Source organism: Octopus bimaculoides, chromosome 4 (genome assembly GCF_001194135.2).
Source record: "Octopus bimaculoides isolate UCB-OBI-ISO-001 chromosome 4, ASM119413v2, whole genome shotgun sequence".
In the NCBI taxonomy this organism is placed as follows: domain Eukaryota; kingdom Metazoa; phylum Mollusca; class Cephalopoda; order Octopoda; family Octopodidae; genus Octopus; species Octopus bimaculoides.
In genome coordinates, this window is record NC_068984.1 from 137,159,102 (window position 1) to 137,175,808 (window position 16,707).

Here is a 16,707-nt window from a genome sequence, read left to right on the forward strand (position 1 = left end):
AAATATTCGAAAAAATAAAGAAGTAATGAGAGGTTATATGGCATGCTCAAAGCAGAATTCCGTTTTGTATACTGTGAGACTAAGGGAAACCTTTATGTGGTTACTTGGCTTACTAGAAATAGCAGCCAAATTTCCAAACCTCTTCTGATTGTTTTTAAAAAAAAGAGCATAGCTAAAGATATGTGCCCCGCCACTGACTTTATTTCCTCATAGCTTTCTGAAAACTAGATAATTTTTAATGATTTTTTTTTTTTTTTTTTAAATACGTGTCGAAATTTCATGTTAGAAAAAAAAAGCAATTCGGGATGGTGTTGGATAATTTCTACATCTCGGCTTTGTTTCCTCATACGTTTTGATGAGGTGTGTGAATTCTCCGATCCTACCCCCTACTATTTTTTTTTTCCTCACATCAAATTCCAATATAACTGTAATCTTTACCACCTGAAACGTGTTTCAGACATTAGACTGCAGACATGCTGAAGCACCACCTAGAGAAATTTGAACCAAACGAATCTGTTTGGTACTTATTCTATCAGTCTCTTTTGCCCAACCACTAATTTACTGTGACACATCACCAGTTGTCAAGTAGTGATGGGAGTCAGAGGGACACACGTGCGACAGTCATCTTTCAGTTTCTTATTTCTTTACTGCCCACAAGGGACTAAACATAGAGGAAACAAAAAAAGGGGTTGAGTCGATTACATCTACCCCAGTGCATAACTGGTACTTAATTTATCAACCCCGAAAGGATGAAAGTCGGAATTTGAACTCAGAACGTCAAGACGGACGAAATAGCGCTAAGCATTCCGCCCGGCGTGCTAACGTTTCTGCCAGCTCGCCACCTTTCAGTTTCTGCCTGCCAAATCCATTCACAAGGTTTTGGTCAGGCTGAGGCCATAGTAGAAGACACTTGTCCAAGGTGCCACACAGCTAGAGTTGGAAATTTCATTAAAGAAATATCCATTTTTCTGAAAGCTGTGACGAAACAATGTCCAGGAATGGAGTTCACACGTATAGTCATTTTGAGATTTTACATGTATGATCTGAGAATCTTCAATTCATTGCACTGCCTTGCTCATCAGAGAAAAGCTATGACCCAAACCCAATATGTGTGTGTTAAATATAATAGAAAATATTGATTTGAAGGTTCAAACAAACTCGCATGGAGCAATCTAGCTGGATTATCTTGCAGTCAGGACACATTAATTAAATTTAGGATGTAATTTAACATGACTACAGACCTGAAAATCCAAGAAACACTTCCTTATTTGGAAGAGAAGGGGGGGGGGTGAAGATGTGCCAGGGCATACCCTGTAATTAAAATTCAGGAGAAGTGAGAAGCAAATAAGATATAACTGTGGTTACAGCTGTTTCATAATTCACTTTCAGTTACATCATTAACTCTTGATTTGAAGGTGCATACACATTATATACATATATAACAGTCGTATAGTTACATAATGATCCACCAAAGAGAAGTATTCTTCTGACCAGTTTCTGGACATCTCCAGTTTGTTTCTAATGTGCCAGATAAAATCAGCTCATTTTATATTTGCTTGGCAAACTGGGGGTAAAAATATAAAAAGGAAACCATCTTTGCATGTTTATTTATTGTTTGGGTTTGCAAACAAGACAAGTTCTTAAGTTGGTTTATTTACTCCATCAAAAACTGATGATTTATTGAATGCATTCTTACAGTAAAGTTGGAATTATTATGGATTTACTGCAGATACACATTCCTTCAGACACCTGAAAGAATGCGTAGAGGCAGGAATATCAGAAAAGTGACTCACTGATTTTTATCTGCTTTCCCAGGAAAATGTCGTGTTGGGATGAGTTACACTCTGCATTTGGTGCAGATGAAACTATAAACTTTGGACCCCGTTATGAAACTGGTACTGCTCTCTACCAAGTTAATACATTTGCTACACTATCATCCAGCAGTAATGAGGTAAGATTTTTATTTTTTATTTTTTCTCTTTATTAGTTTCCTGCCCTTTTATGTATAATGTATTTAGTTTTTCTGCTGAGGTTGACTTTGCCTTGCATCGGGCATGTTCTGTGTTTCTTTCAATTACTTTAAATATAACAAAGAATTTAGTAAAATAACTTAGTTATCATTCAGCTAGTGTTAAGAACATAAATTGTGACTAAGGTTTGGTGGAAGATATTAATTCAAAACTTATGACAACAAGACATTTGTACTCAGAACCAGAGCCGGTTTCAGCCAGATTGGTAACGAAAGGGTTAAATAAATAATTGAAATTTTCCCTCTGTTTTTTCCCCAATCCTAAAATAACCTTTACCTAAGTTCAATAAGATGTACTGTGCTGAATTGTTGCGTCACGGGTCTGCCCAACGCTATAGTAATAGACACTTGCCCAGACTTCTTTCCACACAGCCACATCTGAGCCTATAAGCGTTTTCTAATTTCTTTTCCTTCTTCAGGATAATGAATCATATCCTAACGTGGTGTCTGAAGAGTTGGGTGACTTATTTTGTGTTGCTGTCGACAACAATTTGTCTCTCTTTGTGGACTGCCAGTTTATGATGTCTCTAAAGTTTGGTAAGTTTCTTTGAGCTTTTTATTACTGTCTGTCTGTATCTGTGAAAATGGTGTTATTATTATAAAACCATGAAGGCACATGGCTTAGTTGTTAGAGGTGTTGTCCCCTACCTCAAAATATCAGTCCTTTTGCCTATAATAGAAAGGATGGTTATTATTATTATTAAGGTGGCAAGCACACTGGACGAAACGCCTAGTGGTATTTCACCTGTTTCTACATTCAGAGTTCAAATTCCCACCAAGGTCAACTTCGTCTTTCATCCTTTCTGGGTTGATATGATTGACTAGTCCCCACCCTACCCAAATTTCAGGCCTTGTGCCTTCAGTAGAAAGGATTTTTCTTCTTTTTCTTCTTATTATTAAGGTAGTGAGCTGGCAGAATCATTAGCAATCGTCCGCTTTCCATGCTGGCATGGAAAGGACGGTTTGACTGAGGGCTGGCAAGCCAGAAGGTTGCACCAGGCTCCAATCTGATCTGGCAATGTTTCTACAGCTGGATGCCCTTCCTAATTCCAACCACTCCTAGAGTGTAGTGGGTGCTTTTTACGTGCCACTGGCACAAGAGCCAGTCAAGCGGTACTGGCATCAACCACACTTGAATGGTGCTTTTTACGTACCAGCAGCACAAGACCAGTCAGCCGGCACTGGCATCAATCACACTCAAATGGTGTTTTTTACATGCCACCAGCACTGGCAATGCTAAAATTTGAAACCAATGTTCTGTTATTGATTCCTGATAAACAAGATATCTATTGATAGTCTATTAAATAACCTTAAGAAGTATCACACAGTTATGAAGCAAACTTCTTAATCATACAAACATACTGATTATATATTTTAAACTATTTTATTTATTTATTTTTCTCTTTCCAGACTTCTTCGTTGATGCTTTGAGATATTGTCCAGATGGTTCTTTTCTCATTGTTGGTGACAAAAAAGGTATTATCTACATTGTCGACACAGACACCTCAGAGATCATCTTTACATTCGTAAGCATTCAGTTTCCAGTTGTATCTATAATTTTAAATGGCCATACCTCAAATTGACCCTAATGCAGAGAAAAAATTCTTGCACAGTATTACAGAAGTTAGCTGTTGTTTTCTTCTTCTTCTCCTCATTAGAAGGAAAGGACAGGCTCTCCCAGACTGGTAGGAAAGAACAAACTTTTCCACAGACCAGGGGAAACTAGAAATCAAACAGTTGCTAAAAGTACACATGGCTCAAGTAGTGGGGCTGAAGGAGGTGACAGATAAAGTCTACCATCCCAGAACAGAAACAACCCAAATACCAGGCTTCCACACGGTTTCCCATTACCTAAATTCCATTCAGAAAACTTTAGCTGACTCAAAGCTATAGTAGCTCTAAGTCCCATGCAGTAAACCAGAAACATGCCATTACTAAATAAACTTTTTATCTCTGCTGCTGCCCTGGGCAGACCTAGTCAAACTGATCTAAGATCAAAAGCAGTCCAACCATGACTGTCTCATCTATTTTTAGGTGTCTAGGATGATATTATTCAATGCATTTCTGTCTTTTTAAGTTGTTGGCTATAATTTGAGGCGAGGTCTTGTCGTTATTTCTACCTGGTTGAAAGGTTGGTGGACACCATCATAAGATCCTTCATATTCTTAACCAACCATCTTATGGTAGACGTTCATGCCTACCACTCAAGAAATACCAGTACAGAGTTCCAGACAAGAAATGGAGTTGATTTAATCTACTATCTCCTACCACCAAAATTTCAGGCCTTATATCTATATTGGAAACAATAATTTTGTCAGTGAACAGGTCGCGGTCTCAAAAGCGACGAAAATATTTTGACAAATTAAATTTAAATGTTGAAGTGAATCTAATGGATTTTGTGTGTTATTTTAAATGGCTTATAAACACCTTCCACGCTGCAATTGTTTTCGTTCCAGCACACGATCTCAGATCAGGTCACTTGCTATGCAAGTGCATCTCCGTAATTATTATTATTATTATTATTATTATTATTATTAAATCAGCACACTGGGCGAAATGCTTAGCAGTATTTCACCTGTCGCAATGCTCTGAGTTCAAATTCCGCCGAGGTTGACTTTGCCTTTCATCCTTTCAGGGTCGATAAATTAAGTACCAGTGAAATTCTGGGGTCAATATAATCGACTAGTCCCCTCCCCCAAAACTTCAGGCCTTGTGCCTATAGTAGAAAGGATTATTATTATTATTATTATTATTAAGGCAATAAGTTGGCAGAATTGTCGATGACATTTACTCTCTCTACATTCCAAGTTCAAATTCCACCGAGGCCGACTTAGCCTTTCGTCCTTTTGGGGTCGATTACATTGACTATTCTCCTCCCCCCCCCAAATTTCATGCCTTGTGCCTATAGCAGAAATTTTTGCTGTTGTGACTATGTCTGAAACAATTTCTATTGCTATTTTTCTTCCAGAACCTTCTAGCTGGGAAGAAGGTATCTGAAGAACATGCTTTCAGGAAAATAATAGTAAAGGAAAATACAGGTGAGTTAAAATGTTCGGTGGAGAATGCTTCAATGGGTACCTTTATTATGCATGCACCTGTAATATTGCCATTGACCCCTGTAGCAGGGCAGTTGAATTATTTTGCCCCTGCGTAACAACACGCTGGTACTGCGTTCCTCTGCCTTTTAAAAGCTAAAATCATAATTGAACCATATTCGTTGACTGGCACCTGTGCCAGTGGAGCACTAACAGCACCGTCCGAGCGTGGTCATTGCCAGAGCAGCTGTCTGGCTACCATACAAGTGGCACGTAAATAGCACCATTTGAGCATGATCATTACCAGCGTCGCATTACTGGCACTTGTGCCAGTGACGCGTTAGAAAACATTCGAGCAAAGTCGTTGCCAGTGCCGCTAGACTGGCTCCTGTGCAGGTGGCATGTAAAAACACCATTTTGAGCGTGGCCGTTGCCAGTACCGCCTGACTAGCCTTCGTGCCGGTGGCATGTAAAAGCCCCCACTCTCAGAGTGGTTAGCGTTAGGAAGGTCATCCAGCTGTAGAAACTCTGCCAAATCAGATTGGAGCCTGGTGTAGCCATCTGGTTCCCCAGTCCTGAGTCACATCATCCAACACATGCTAGCATGGAAAGCGGACGATAAATGATGATGAGGTGGAAGATAGCATGGATATTGTTGTTGTTTATTTTCAGGTCAGCACTGATCAAACTGATCTGTAATTAGACATTCCATCCATGACAAACCATCTTTATAAGAGAGTACATTATCTTATCTATTGTGTCCTTCCATTTTGAAGACAGTAGAGTATCATTTGAAGCAGAATTGATTGCTATTTCTGGCAAGTCAGTCACCCATGTAGAGGATCCATTCCTTAGCACCTGGACAATGAGCTGATGGTTGTTTGTTTTCACTGCATGTATGACTATAGCAATTATTCTCTTCATAGTCAATCTTGTTTAATTATAGTGTTTTGTTTCATTTCCTCTGTTCCAGACAGTCAATGGAACCTTCTTATTTTATTATCTACTGGTGAACTGTTGGTCTTTAAAGACCTCAACAAAGATTTTTTTGCTTCTGGAGGTAATTGTTTTGTTTTCTATTTTTTCTTTTGATTTATTCATTGTTTTAACAGCAAATTTTTAAAAATCTGAATTTGTGTTTAAATTGAATTTCTTAATTTACAAACTGTTTTTAATATTTTTGATATGACCCACCTGAGACCACCCAAAAGTTCATAAAAATAAGTCTTGTTTTTACATAATTACATCTAAATTAAAACCTTTTATTATAATATGAAGAAACAGTTATTGCTTCAAACACCATTTTCAAAATTAACTGAGACTCAGATACTTGTATAGAGTAAAATAATAAAGGAAGACCTATTCTAGATTTCACAAAACTGATTTTATTAAGCAAAGAAAAACAATTTTTTTATAAATAAATTTCATATGAAATAAAAAATATATAAATATCAATAAAAAAATATCTAAATACAAGTTTATATTTGGTACAGTTGATGTAGGAAAATTAAAACCACTTTCTTAAGTTTACTATTTCTTCAAAAACACCCAACAAATATGAAAGGATGCTGGATTCAACATAATTTGGCTGACACTGGATTAAATTTATAATTTGGAGAAATGTTTTTATCAATATGTCTATACAAATTAGTGTTGGAAATATTCGGGGAGCATTTATAATTTTAGAAGAAATATATACAGAGATGTTAAATACTCTCACTCGCAGTGCAAGATGACTATCTCGTTGAACTAAAATTAGTTTTTCTGATTGAACCATGTGCTTGAAATCTTCAATGATAAAATAATTTAAAAACCTCATTTTGAATAAAAATATATTAAACTGGAATTTTAAAGAATTTTCTAGACAATATAGACTTTAATTGCTTTTCATGTCGTTCCTCAAACTTTGTTCTAGTATAGATGATGACAAAACAGGTTAAACTTATTCAATTTTACATTGATCTAATTTTATATTCTTTTCAAATTTCAGAAGACCTTGCAAGCAAACTTTACAAGAGATTGGCCTTCCGTTCCGAAACCTCTAAAATACATCGTAATGGTGCCACAGATGTAATTGTAGCAGATAAGAATATTATTACAGCAGTATGCTATCTCCTTAAATAATTTTTCTTAGAAATAATACATTTCTAAATCTCTCAGAGAGATTTATGCAGTAGTAATACAATGAAGTACTTGTATGCTGTCAACTTAATAATTTTTCTTGTTTCAAATTAAATGACTGATTGTTATTTCTTTTAGATCCATTTTAAGGAGGTGGTACGATAGGGTCAGTAGAGCATTAGACAAAATATACTGTATTCAACTACTGCACTTTACATTCTGGGTTGAAATTCCACCAATATTGGACTTACCCTTTTGTTCTTTGTTGAAGTGTTTCACTTTCTCTTTCCTTTAGGGCAATGGTCCAGCTGTCTTAGCCAGGTGGATTTGGACAGACGGCAAATTGAAAATAACTGACGAAGTGGAAAACGCGCAACTAAACAGTTAGTTACTTTTTTTGTTTTCTTGTTCCAATTAGATAACACATCGTCATCAACATTTTACTACATGTGGGTGTTTACCCCTGTTTCTAGGAGTTTCATGGATCACACGGCATTTTGCCTCCTTTCACCTTCTTTCATGATCGGACACGAGCAACGGGACAGAAAATTCACTCATCTTTGTTGTTATGCATGTCACGGTTTTATAACTTGATGATCATCTGCCTAATTGTGACTGAAAGGGTTTGCAAATGATGTCTTCCTCATTTAACATCCGCTTTTTAATGCTTGCATGGATCAGCCAGAATTTGTGGAGATAGACATTCTACAGTCAGTTGCCCTTTTTGGTCGCCAACCCTACCCAGCTTCCAAGCTAGATATTGTTTTCCCATAGCAAGGCACATTTTTCACAGAAGACTGGAAACAACAGCCTTGCTTGGTGCTCATTTTCCATCAATCATGTGACATCTAGACCAGGGTACTCTCACACACACACACACACACACACACTCATGCCTACATGCACTCATACACACACACACACAATCATGCCTACATACACACGGTGCAACAAGCTTCTTTCAGTTTCCATCTCCCAAATCCAGTCTCAAGACTACAGTAGAAAAACACTTCCCCAAGGTGCTGTGCAATGGGACTGAACCCAAGACCACATGGTTAGGAAGCAAGCTTCTCAATTACAACTGAATAAGCTCTATTTCAGACACCTACAGCATTTCTTAATGATTCCATATATAACAGAACAATTATTCTCTTTTGTTGAAACCCAAAAGGGTTGGGTTTTGTGTGTGTATGTTCTGGACCAGTACCAGACTGCAGGCCATAGTTTAGGCAGCAGCAATATTCCCATTCCAACAACAAACAGTTTGTTTGTTTTCTTTCTTTGTTAGATAGCTTTTACTCTGCCATGAAAATTATTTGCATATCAGACATCTTGTTAATGTCTTCACTTCACCTGATCAAGAATGCTGTATTCCGCTTTTGTAGATGTTGGTATTAAGTCCATTCAGACAACATTGAATGGGAAATATTTCTTCGTTCTGGATAAAAATGTGAGTAGTCTGTGGTTTGACAATTTTTCTTCTCTCTCTTTATATGATTTTGTCCCAGACAAAGCTTGAGGCCACTGAAGCATAAGGGAGTACATCAAAAGAAATGAAGGGACCTATACATTTAAAACAGCTGTCTAGCTTCCATGCTAGTGGCCCGTAAATAGCACCATTTGAGCATAATCATTACCAGCGTTGCCTTCTAGCACTTGTGCTGGTGGCACGTTTGAAAAACATTCCAGCGAGGTTGTTGCCGGTGCTGCTGGACTGGCTCACGTACAGGTGGCACGTAAAAAACACCGTTTTGAGCGTGGCTGTTGCCAGTATCGTGTGCTGGTGGCACGTAAAAGCACCCACTACACTCTCCAAGTGGTTGGCGTTAGGAAGGGCATCCAGCTGTAGAAACTCTGCCAGATCAGATTGGAGCCTGGTGCAGCCTTCTGGCTTGCCAGTCCTCAGTCAAATTGTCCAACCCATGCTAGCATGGAAAGCAGACTTTAAACGATGATGATGATTGACAGAAAGTTTGTCCATCTCGCATTCAGATTACTCTGTCAAATCTCTTTTACTTGTTTCAGTCATTTGACTGTGGCCATGCTGGAGCACTGCCTTTAGTTGAGCAAATCGACCCCAGGACTTATTCTTTGTATGCCTAGTACTTATTCTAGCGGTCTCTTTTGCCAAACCGCTGGTGTGTTTTGTTATAACATCTTGTTTTTTTTGTTTGTTTTTTTTATCTTTTCTTTCTTTTTGTCTGTCTGCAGGAAACTCTGAGCCTCTGGGATGCCACTTCTTTGATTCTTTTAGAAATTTTCTCAAACTTGACTGTGAAAGGATTCAACGTTCTGGATACAAGTGCTTTATCAAGCTCAAGGTAAACTAATTCATTTAACTCGTTAGCATTCACATTGCTTTGTCAAATGTTATGCTTATTTATTCATATTTAACATTGGTAATGTTCCATGCTTGAGAAGACCCATCAAGCCAAGTGAAATCATAGTTGTGACACATACTGGTGGCACGTAAAAGCGCCCATTACACTCTCAGAGTGGTTGGCGTTAGGAAGGGCATCAAGCCGTAGAAAACCATGCCAAATCAGACTGGTGTCTGGTGCAGCCCCTCAGCTTTCCAGCCCTGGTCAAATCATCCGACCTATGCCACCATGGACACCAGACGTTAAATGATGATGATGAATCTGGTACTTATTCTCTTGGTCTCCTTTACTGATTTAGCAATTTATGGAAGCATAAACACACCAACAGAGGGTGAAGCAGAATAGGAGGATTTGGTGGTGGTGGCAGTGGCGGCCACAAACACAAAGACATTCACGCACACACATACATATGTACATTGATATCATTATCATCATCATTTAGCGTCTGCTTTCCATGCTGCCATGGGTTAAATGATGATGAGGAATGTAAATCTGCTTAAAACTAATATAAATCAGAGTTTCGAAAAGATGTTTAAATTGTTATTCAGCTACTAAAATCAAATGCATATTAATTATTCTGGCTATAATCCTCCTTTTAATCTGTTGTTTTAATCTGTTTTTTAGCCTCAAAAATATTCGAGTTGTTATCCTGAGGAAGGAGAAACCCAGTGAAACTTTTCTAGAAGTACGACAGCTGCCTGGTTTTGAATGTATCTACCAATTAAAACTGGGTGCAGTCGTTGAGCTCACTCAATCAAATTCTACCCAGGTAGGTTCTTTCTCTAATTTTAAATTTCTTCTTTTTTTAAGAGGTGCTAACATGGCTATGTGGTTAAGAAGCTCGCTTAGCAACCACGTGGTTTCAGGTTCAGTCCTACGGCATGGTGCCTTAGACAGATGTGTTGCTTTTAGAGGAGATACATGGTTTCACCTGTTGGAAAAGAGAGAGGACTGTAGTGAAGATGTGGCAGGGTGTGCCATCCTTGGATGAAATAAATGCTAGATGCTCGGGTAGATTCGTTATAATATCTGTGCCAAGGGTGGTGAGCTGGCAGGACCGTTAACATGCCACGCTGAATCATTAACATGCGAACTGGCAGAATCGTTAAAGTGCTTAGCAGGATTTCATCCATCTTTACATTTTGAGTTCAAAATCTGCTAGGGCCAACTTCACCTTTCATTCTTTCAGGGTTAATAAAGTAAGTACCAGTTGAGCACTGGGATCAATATAATCAACTTAACCCTTCCCCTGACCTTGTGCCAAAATTTAAAATTATATCATCATCATCATATTATATTTGTACCATCATTTAGAAATGGTTAACTAATAATGATGAAGGCATCAGATTATTAGCCAAAATGGCTAATATTTGTGTCTTGTTTACAACATCTATACCAGGTCCTTTAATAAATCGTTAACTGGTCTCACTTTATATTAAACAGAATTTGCTTAAAAGAGCAAAAACGAAGTATAGACATCCTCTGATTTGAGGAATGTGACAGGAAGCTGTTTGTTCAGGTACTCAGCCTCACCTATGGACTTCTTTTACCTGAGTCAGTAATCAACTTTGGTTCTGGGTCCAATTATGTTTTGATGATCCATGCTGGAGCATAACAGTTCATATTGTGTTAAGTCATGTACAGGTATCCACAATCAATAATTTGTGGATTGCTCGGCCAGTTGCATGTTAATTTCACGAGCAGGCTCTTCCGTTGTTGATCAGATCAACTGGAATCCTGATCGTCGTAACCAACAAAGTGCCAGAACAGGTAATCCATCACTTGATAAAGGCCTTACTTAGCTATGAAAAATTCCACCACAGCAAACTAATGAAAACGAAATTCTGATGTCTAGAATTGTTTATTTGCAGGAGAATTTGAATATTGTCGAAGGTTGTACAGATCTGATGTAAGTAAGATGTTTTTGTCTAAACATTTTCATCATTTAACATCCACTTTTCCATGCTTGCATGGGTTAGATGGAATTTGCTTTTAGGTAGATTAAGTGGTGACAATTAGAATGTTGCTTGTAATGTAGAACAGGATGCAACTAGATCACATTGTAGATATTACAATATGAAATAAACTGCACCTTTTACCTGTGTATTCTCTAACTTAACGATACCAAAAAGGTTTTCTAACATAACCACATTTTATTTATTTGTCGGTCTTTTTCTATAGAAATCCTGAGAGTTTTGAATCCTTGCGATTTCGTCTCATAACAGAAAGTGATGCAGAAACACGGTTCGTTGACCATTGCTATTTTATCGTCAAATTATCTTCTGTGTTATAAATTATGAAATCATGCTTGTGTGTGTGTATATACATGGAGAAAGAGAGAGTTTATATTATTTGTATTATTTTCATATGCATTTCAGGTTTCAGACTTTGCTTCGTAAGATGCGCTTTGAAGAAGCCAAGAATTTTGCAGAACAGTATGGCCTTGACATACAGGTAAATGGTATTTGTCTTATTTAGATTTCTGCTTGTTGACCAAGTTTCACTTCTTACAATCTTCTATGGAAAAACAACCTAATGCTATTTACTTTATTGTCTTCATTTAATACATTTTCTGACAACCAGAGTAACATTAACTCTTTTGATACCAACCCGGCTGAAACCGCCTCTGGCTCTGTAGTACCCAGTATGATCATTGTAAACAGAAGAAATATTCAACTGTTCAATAGACTATAGATTGTTACTGCAATGGCAACTTGTATATTTGTGTGAAGGCACGTGGCGGTTGAGGTATTCAGCTCATGGTTGTAAGGTCATGAGTTCAATTCCCTGCAACACATTGTATCCTTGAGCAAGGCACTTTATTTCTTGTTGCTCCAGTTCATTCGACTTGCAAAAGTGAGTTGTACTTCTAAATTCAAAAACCCAACCTTGTCACATTCTGTGTCAAGCTGAATCCCCTTGAAAACTATGTTAAGGGTATGCATGTTTGTGGAGTACTCAGTCACTTGCGATCAATGGAACAGGTTGTTCCTTCAATCGGATTAACTGGAACCCTCGTCATAACCAACAGAGTGCCAGTATATACTTGTAGGGTAAAAATGTTCACATATTTATACCAAAACAAAATGTCTAAATGCCATTTCTTTTTACAGTCTCTCCACAAAGCTCATTTAAAGCATATTTTAGATATGCTGTCTCCATGGAGAGAAGACACTGTCGACAATAAAGAAGAACTGACGAATAAGCTGTGGCCTCTTCTCAAGCTGGTTAAAGTAAGTACAGAATTCTTCCTTCTATTTGATTTCATTCTTATCTTCTCCTGCCAACATAGATATTTTCTCTCTCTCTCTAACCATCTATCCTTTTTCTCTTTCGTTTTTTTCATGCTTGAGTGGTCAGTGAAGGGCATCCAACTGTAGAAACAAGTACTCCATGAAAACACCCTCTCACTCGGATGGTGGAGAGACACACAGACACACAAATATACACACACACACAGAGAAACTTCGCAAGCTATCAAGATGTAAAACAGTTGCTCCCACAACGTCTTTCTGGTGGTTAATTCCATGCTTGCATGGTTTGGACTGGTTGTTGCACATCAAATCAGACTTTATTTCATGGTTACTCCCTTTGTTGATTAGTCAGGGACCACGTCTCCCTCATACCGTCTGTTTATGACATGTCATTAAAGAGGTTGCCTTACTCTTGGCAATACTCTCAGGTGCGTCCTCTCTGTTTGTTCAACAGCATCACAGGATAATCTTTTTTTCTTTTTTAGGTGAGGGACAATTTATATATTTTTAAACTAGGGAAAGGTATTGCTTCAACAAATATTGTCTTGCACACTACTTTGCGACTTTGAGGTGCCACATAAGAAAACACCTGTATCAGCACCATGGAAAAAGCACTTGTGCCTGCATCGTGTGGAAGACATCCTTGCCAGTGCCACACAAAGAGCACCCAATACACTCTGTAAAGTGGGTTGGCGTCAGGAAGAGCATCCAGCTGTAGAAACTCTGCCAGATCAGATTGGAGCCTGGTGTAGTCATCTGGTTCACCAGTCCTCAGTCAAATCGTCCAACCCATGCTAGCATGGAAAGCGGACGTTAAACGATGATGATGATGATTGAGTGGTTTGTAGTGGGTTGACTTTTCCATCAGTTCCAGTTGTTAACAAAGTAGATGATCATAAAATCCTATTTAGTGACACTGACTGATTTTGTTTGTTTTGATTCTTGCTTTTCTTTTCAGGATGACCATTTTGTTGTGCAATTGTGCCTCTCCACAAGTTTGACCACTTTCTCAGACACACACAAATTACTAGAATACATCAAGTTACGGGTAAGTACATATTCCATCCAGTTTGTGTACTTTGTAGAGTTCATCATCCTTGTTTATTCTGTATTATATAGGTATCACTGATATTTTAAAGGCCTTTTCACTGCCAAACGCACTCTGTATCAGCATCGTCACCCTATATCTAGTTAACAGACTAACTTTATTCTATCATCTTCCAGTGTCACGTATAAAGCACCTGTGCTGGTGTCATGTAATAGTACTGGTGCTGGTTCCATGTACAAAAGCACCCAGTACACTCTGTAAAGTGGATGACATTAGGAAGGGCATCCAGGTGTAGAAACCATGCCAAAACAGACAATTGGGACCTGGTACAGTTCTCTGACTGGCCAGCTCCTGTCAACCCACCCAACCCATGCCAGCATAGAAAATCCATCATAATCATAGTTTAATGTCCATTTACCATGCTGGCATGGGTTGGACAGTTTGGCTGAGGTCTGGAGAGCCAGCAGCTGCACCAGGCTCCAATCTGATCTGGCAAGGTTTCTACAGCTGGATGCCCTTCCTAAATGTTAAAATGATGATGATAGCGATGATTTTATGCAAAACCCAAACTATTGTAGGAAAGAGCTTGTCATATCCATTTTGGTTTTGTATCTTTTTCCAGTTTTTGAAATGTTCGGTATTTGTTTCGTTTTTCAGTTGACCAACAAACCAGCCAACGAAAAGACTGAATTAGACAACACTCTCTTAAATAAAGTAAGATTAACAAAAATTATTATTTTGAATGGTTACCCACTCACCCCTATCCTGTACTGCTTCTCTTATATTCACCTCCCTGTAACATAAGGGTACCCCTAACACATCATCAACACTATCTTCTTCAACCCATATGCACAAATAGGATGTTGGCTAGTAGCATTTAGGTGGCTGGCTGTGGTATAGTGTATCTAGAGGCATCAGTTCCTTTGTATTGGATACTGCAAAATGATGGAGTAGGATGTTGGCATGAGCCAGTAACTGAGTAATAACACATTCTCTCTCACTCTCTCTCTTTCTCTTTTAGGTGAAGCAGGTGCTCTATCGTTTCTACACTTTCTGTTTTGCGCTTGGTCGTAAATATTACAAGTAAGAGAATTTATCTTTTTTTTGTATGTCTCTACAATCTAAAACTGAAGAATTTCCTGTCATTCTCTGTTTCTTTTTTTTTTTTCTCCATCATTTTCATTTTATTTATTTATTTTTGTCTAACAGAGCAGAAGTATGGGAAGATTTCAAGAAGGCCGATCTCTTTCACAAGATAATCAACTCTTTCCATAGCGAGTTACTTCATGTAGCGTTTACAATTTGGAGAAGGCACCATGTAAGTTATAGAAGGTTTCTTTAACCCTTTTAATGATACCACCCCAACTTCTTTGATACAAACTTCCTGCCTCAAAGTAATCTCAATTAAAGCCTTTAATTACAATTTCTACTTTCATGCCTTCATGTTCTTAAATTAACCTTTAGCATGCTGCATTTTCTTTAGAATTGTTTCCCCTGTTACTACAGGGGAGAAAACTCATACTGTGACATGATGTAACTACTGTATGCTAAAGGTTAAAACAGTCACTGGCATAATGAGCTTCATATATTCAGCTGTTTCATCACTCTCAATGTCCGAGGCTTTGTACCTGTGTGTAATAAAGTGAGATTTCTAAATGAATTTTTATAATTTGAGGTCGGTTTTCATTTTACTTTCTCACTTTCTTCTTTGTCCATCTATCTTCAAGCATGAAATTGCGAGATTGCATTCTGTTGACTCCCTGGAACTGATGCTAAACAGTCTACCACTCCATGTCAGCATCACCCAGCTGCAGGCATGGTTACTGGAAGATTTCATCCCGTATGTTATTAGAGTGATTCCACGTAGTTTGGTAAGATTCTTAGTTTCTATCATAACCAGTTTCAATCATCGCGTGTGTGTCTTTCTGATTGTTTCAGCTCCTGATTTACTTAATACTGAATAGATCAGACATTGCTATGTGGTTAAGAAGTTTGCTTTGCAACCATAGGGTTTCAGGTTCAGTCCCACTGTATGGCACCTTGGGTAGGTGTCTTCTATTTTCTGCTTCTTGTTCTGTTTACCACTGCTTCGACTCTTTCTGTCTCTCTCCCTCTTTCCTACTATATCTCCAGGCCAACCAGAGCCCTGTGAGTGGATCCAGACTCATACACCTACATGTGTACAAAATTGCTTGGTGCAGTCATGATACAGTATTTAAAGAAAGATTTTCTTAAATGTTAACTGTTTTAAAAATGTCTTAGATAAACAGAACGACGCTTATCTTTTGATATAAAATTTGCACATTGTGTGTGTGTGTGTGTAAGCACTTTCATTACTCAATTTTTTTTCAAAAACATGTGCGTGTGTGTTTCTGTTTACTTGACATCACGTGATTGTTGTGTGTGTGTCATTGTCATACTAGCAGTGTCATTTATTTCCAATATACTGTGAGAACATGACTGACTATAAATAGTGGGAGAAGGGAATTACTTTACCTGGCAGATGTATCATAAAATTACTAAATGACAATTAAGAGGAACTCAACTTGAGAAGGGGTGACTGTCTCAAAAATAAAGAATTTCTCTAAAACTGACCTGCCATTAAGGAAAAGGATAGTTTTACTCTCTGGAGACGCTCATGGACCTGTGTTTCTGGCTCAATAGCTGTCATCAGCACAGAAATTATCCAACTTTATTTGCTGTAAGCAAAGGATTTGACTTACACAAAAAAAAAAACCAGGAGAAAACTATCTCTCGTTTTACTTTCTACTTCCTGTTCTGTCTACCACTACTCTTTCTCTCTCTCTCTCTCTCTCTCTCTCTCTCTCTCTCTCTCTCT

General features: G+C 38.0%; 1 protein-coding gene across 1 annotated transcript in view; it reads left to right on the top strand.

Moving 5' to 3' along the window:
- LOC106868228 (kinetochore-associated protein 1) overlaps window positions 1-16,707 on the top strand; it is a 44,148-nt gene that overhangs the window by 2,892 nt on the left and 24,549 nt on the right. The window contains exons 2-20 of the mRNA XM_014913394.2: window positions 1,816-1,951; window positions 2,449-2,566; window positions 3,440-3,555; window positions 4,998-5,067; window positions 6,038-6,124; window positions 7,055-7,167; window positions 7,481-7,568; window positions 8,571-8,635; window positions 9,397-9,506; window positions 10,191-10,335; window positions 11,438-11,475; window positions 11,748-11,810; window positions 11,945-12,020; window positions 12,680-12,799; window positions 13,779-13,868; window positions 14,526-14,582; window positions 14,890-14,951; window positions 15,078-15,186; window positions 15,596-15,739. Of these exons, the coding sequence (XP_014768880.1) occupies window positions 1,816-1,951; window positions 2,449-2,566; window positions 3,440-3,555; window positions 4,998-5,067; window positions 6,038-6,124; window positions 7,055-7,167; window positions 7,481-7,568; window positions 8,571-8,635; window positions 9,397-9,506; window positions 10,191-10,335; window positions 11,438-11,475; window positions 11,748-11,810; window positions 11,945-12,020; window positions 12,680-12,799; window positions 13,779-13,868; window positions 14,526-14,582; window positions 14,890-14,951; window positions 15,078-15,186; window positions 15,596-15,739 (1,807 nt within the window). The remainder of the gene's footprint in view (window positions 1-1,815; window positions 1,952-2,448; window positions 2,567-3,439; window positions 3,556-4,997; window positions 5,068-6,037; window positions 6,125-7,054; window positions 7,168-7,480; window positions 7,569-8,570; window positions 8,636-9,396; window positions 9,507-10,190; window positions 10,336-11,437; window positions 11,476-11,747; window positions 11,811-11,944; window positions 12,021-12,679; window positions 12,800-13,778; window positions 13,869-14,525; window positions 14,583-14,889; window positions 14,952-15,077; window positions 15,187-15,595; window positions 15,740-16,707) is intronic.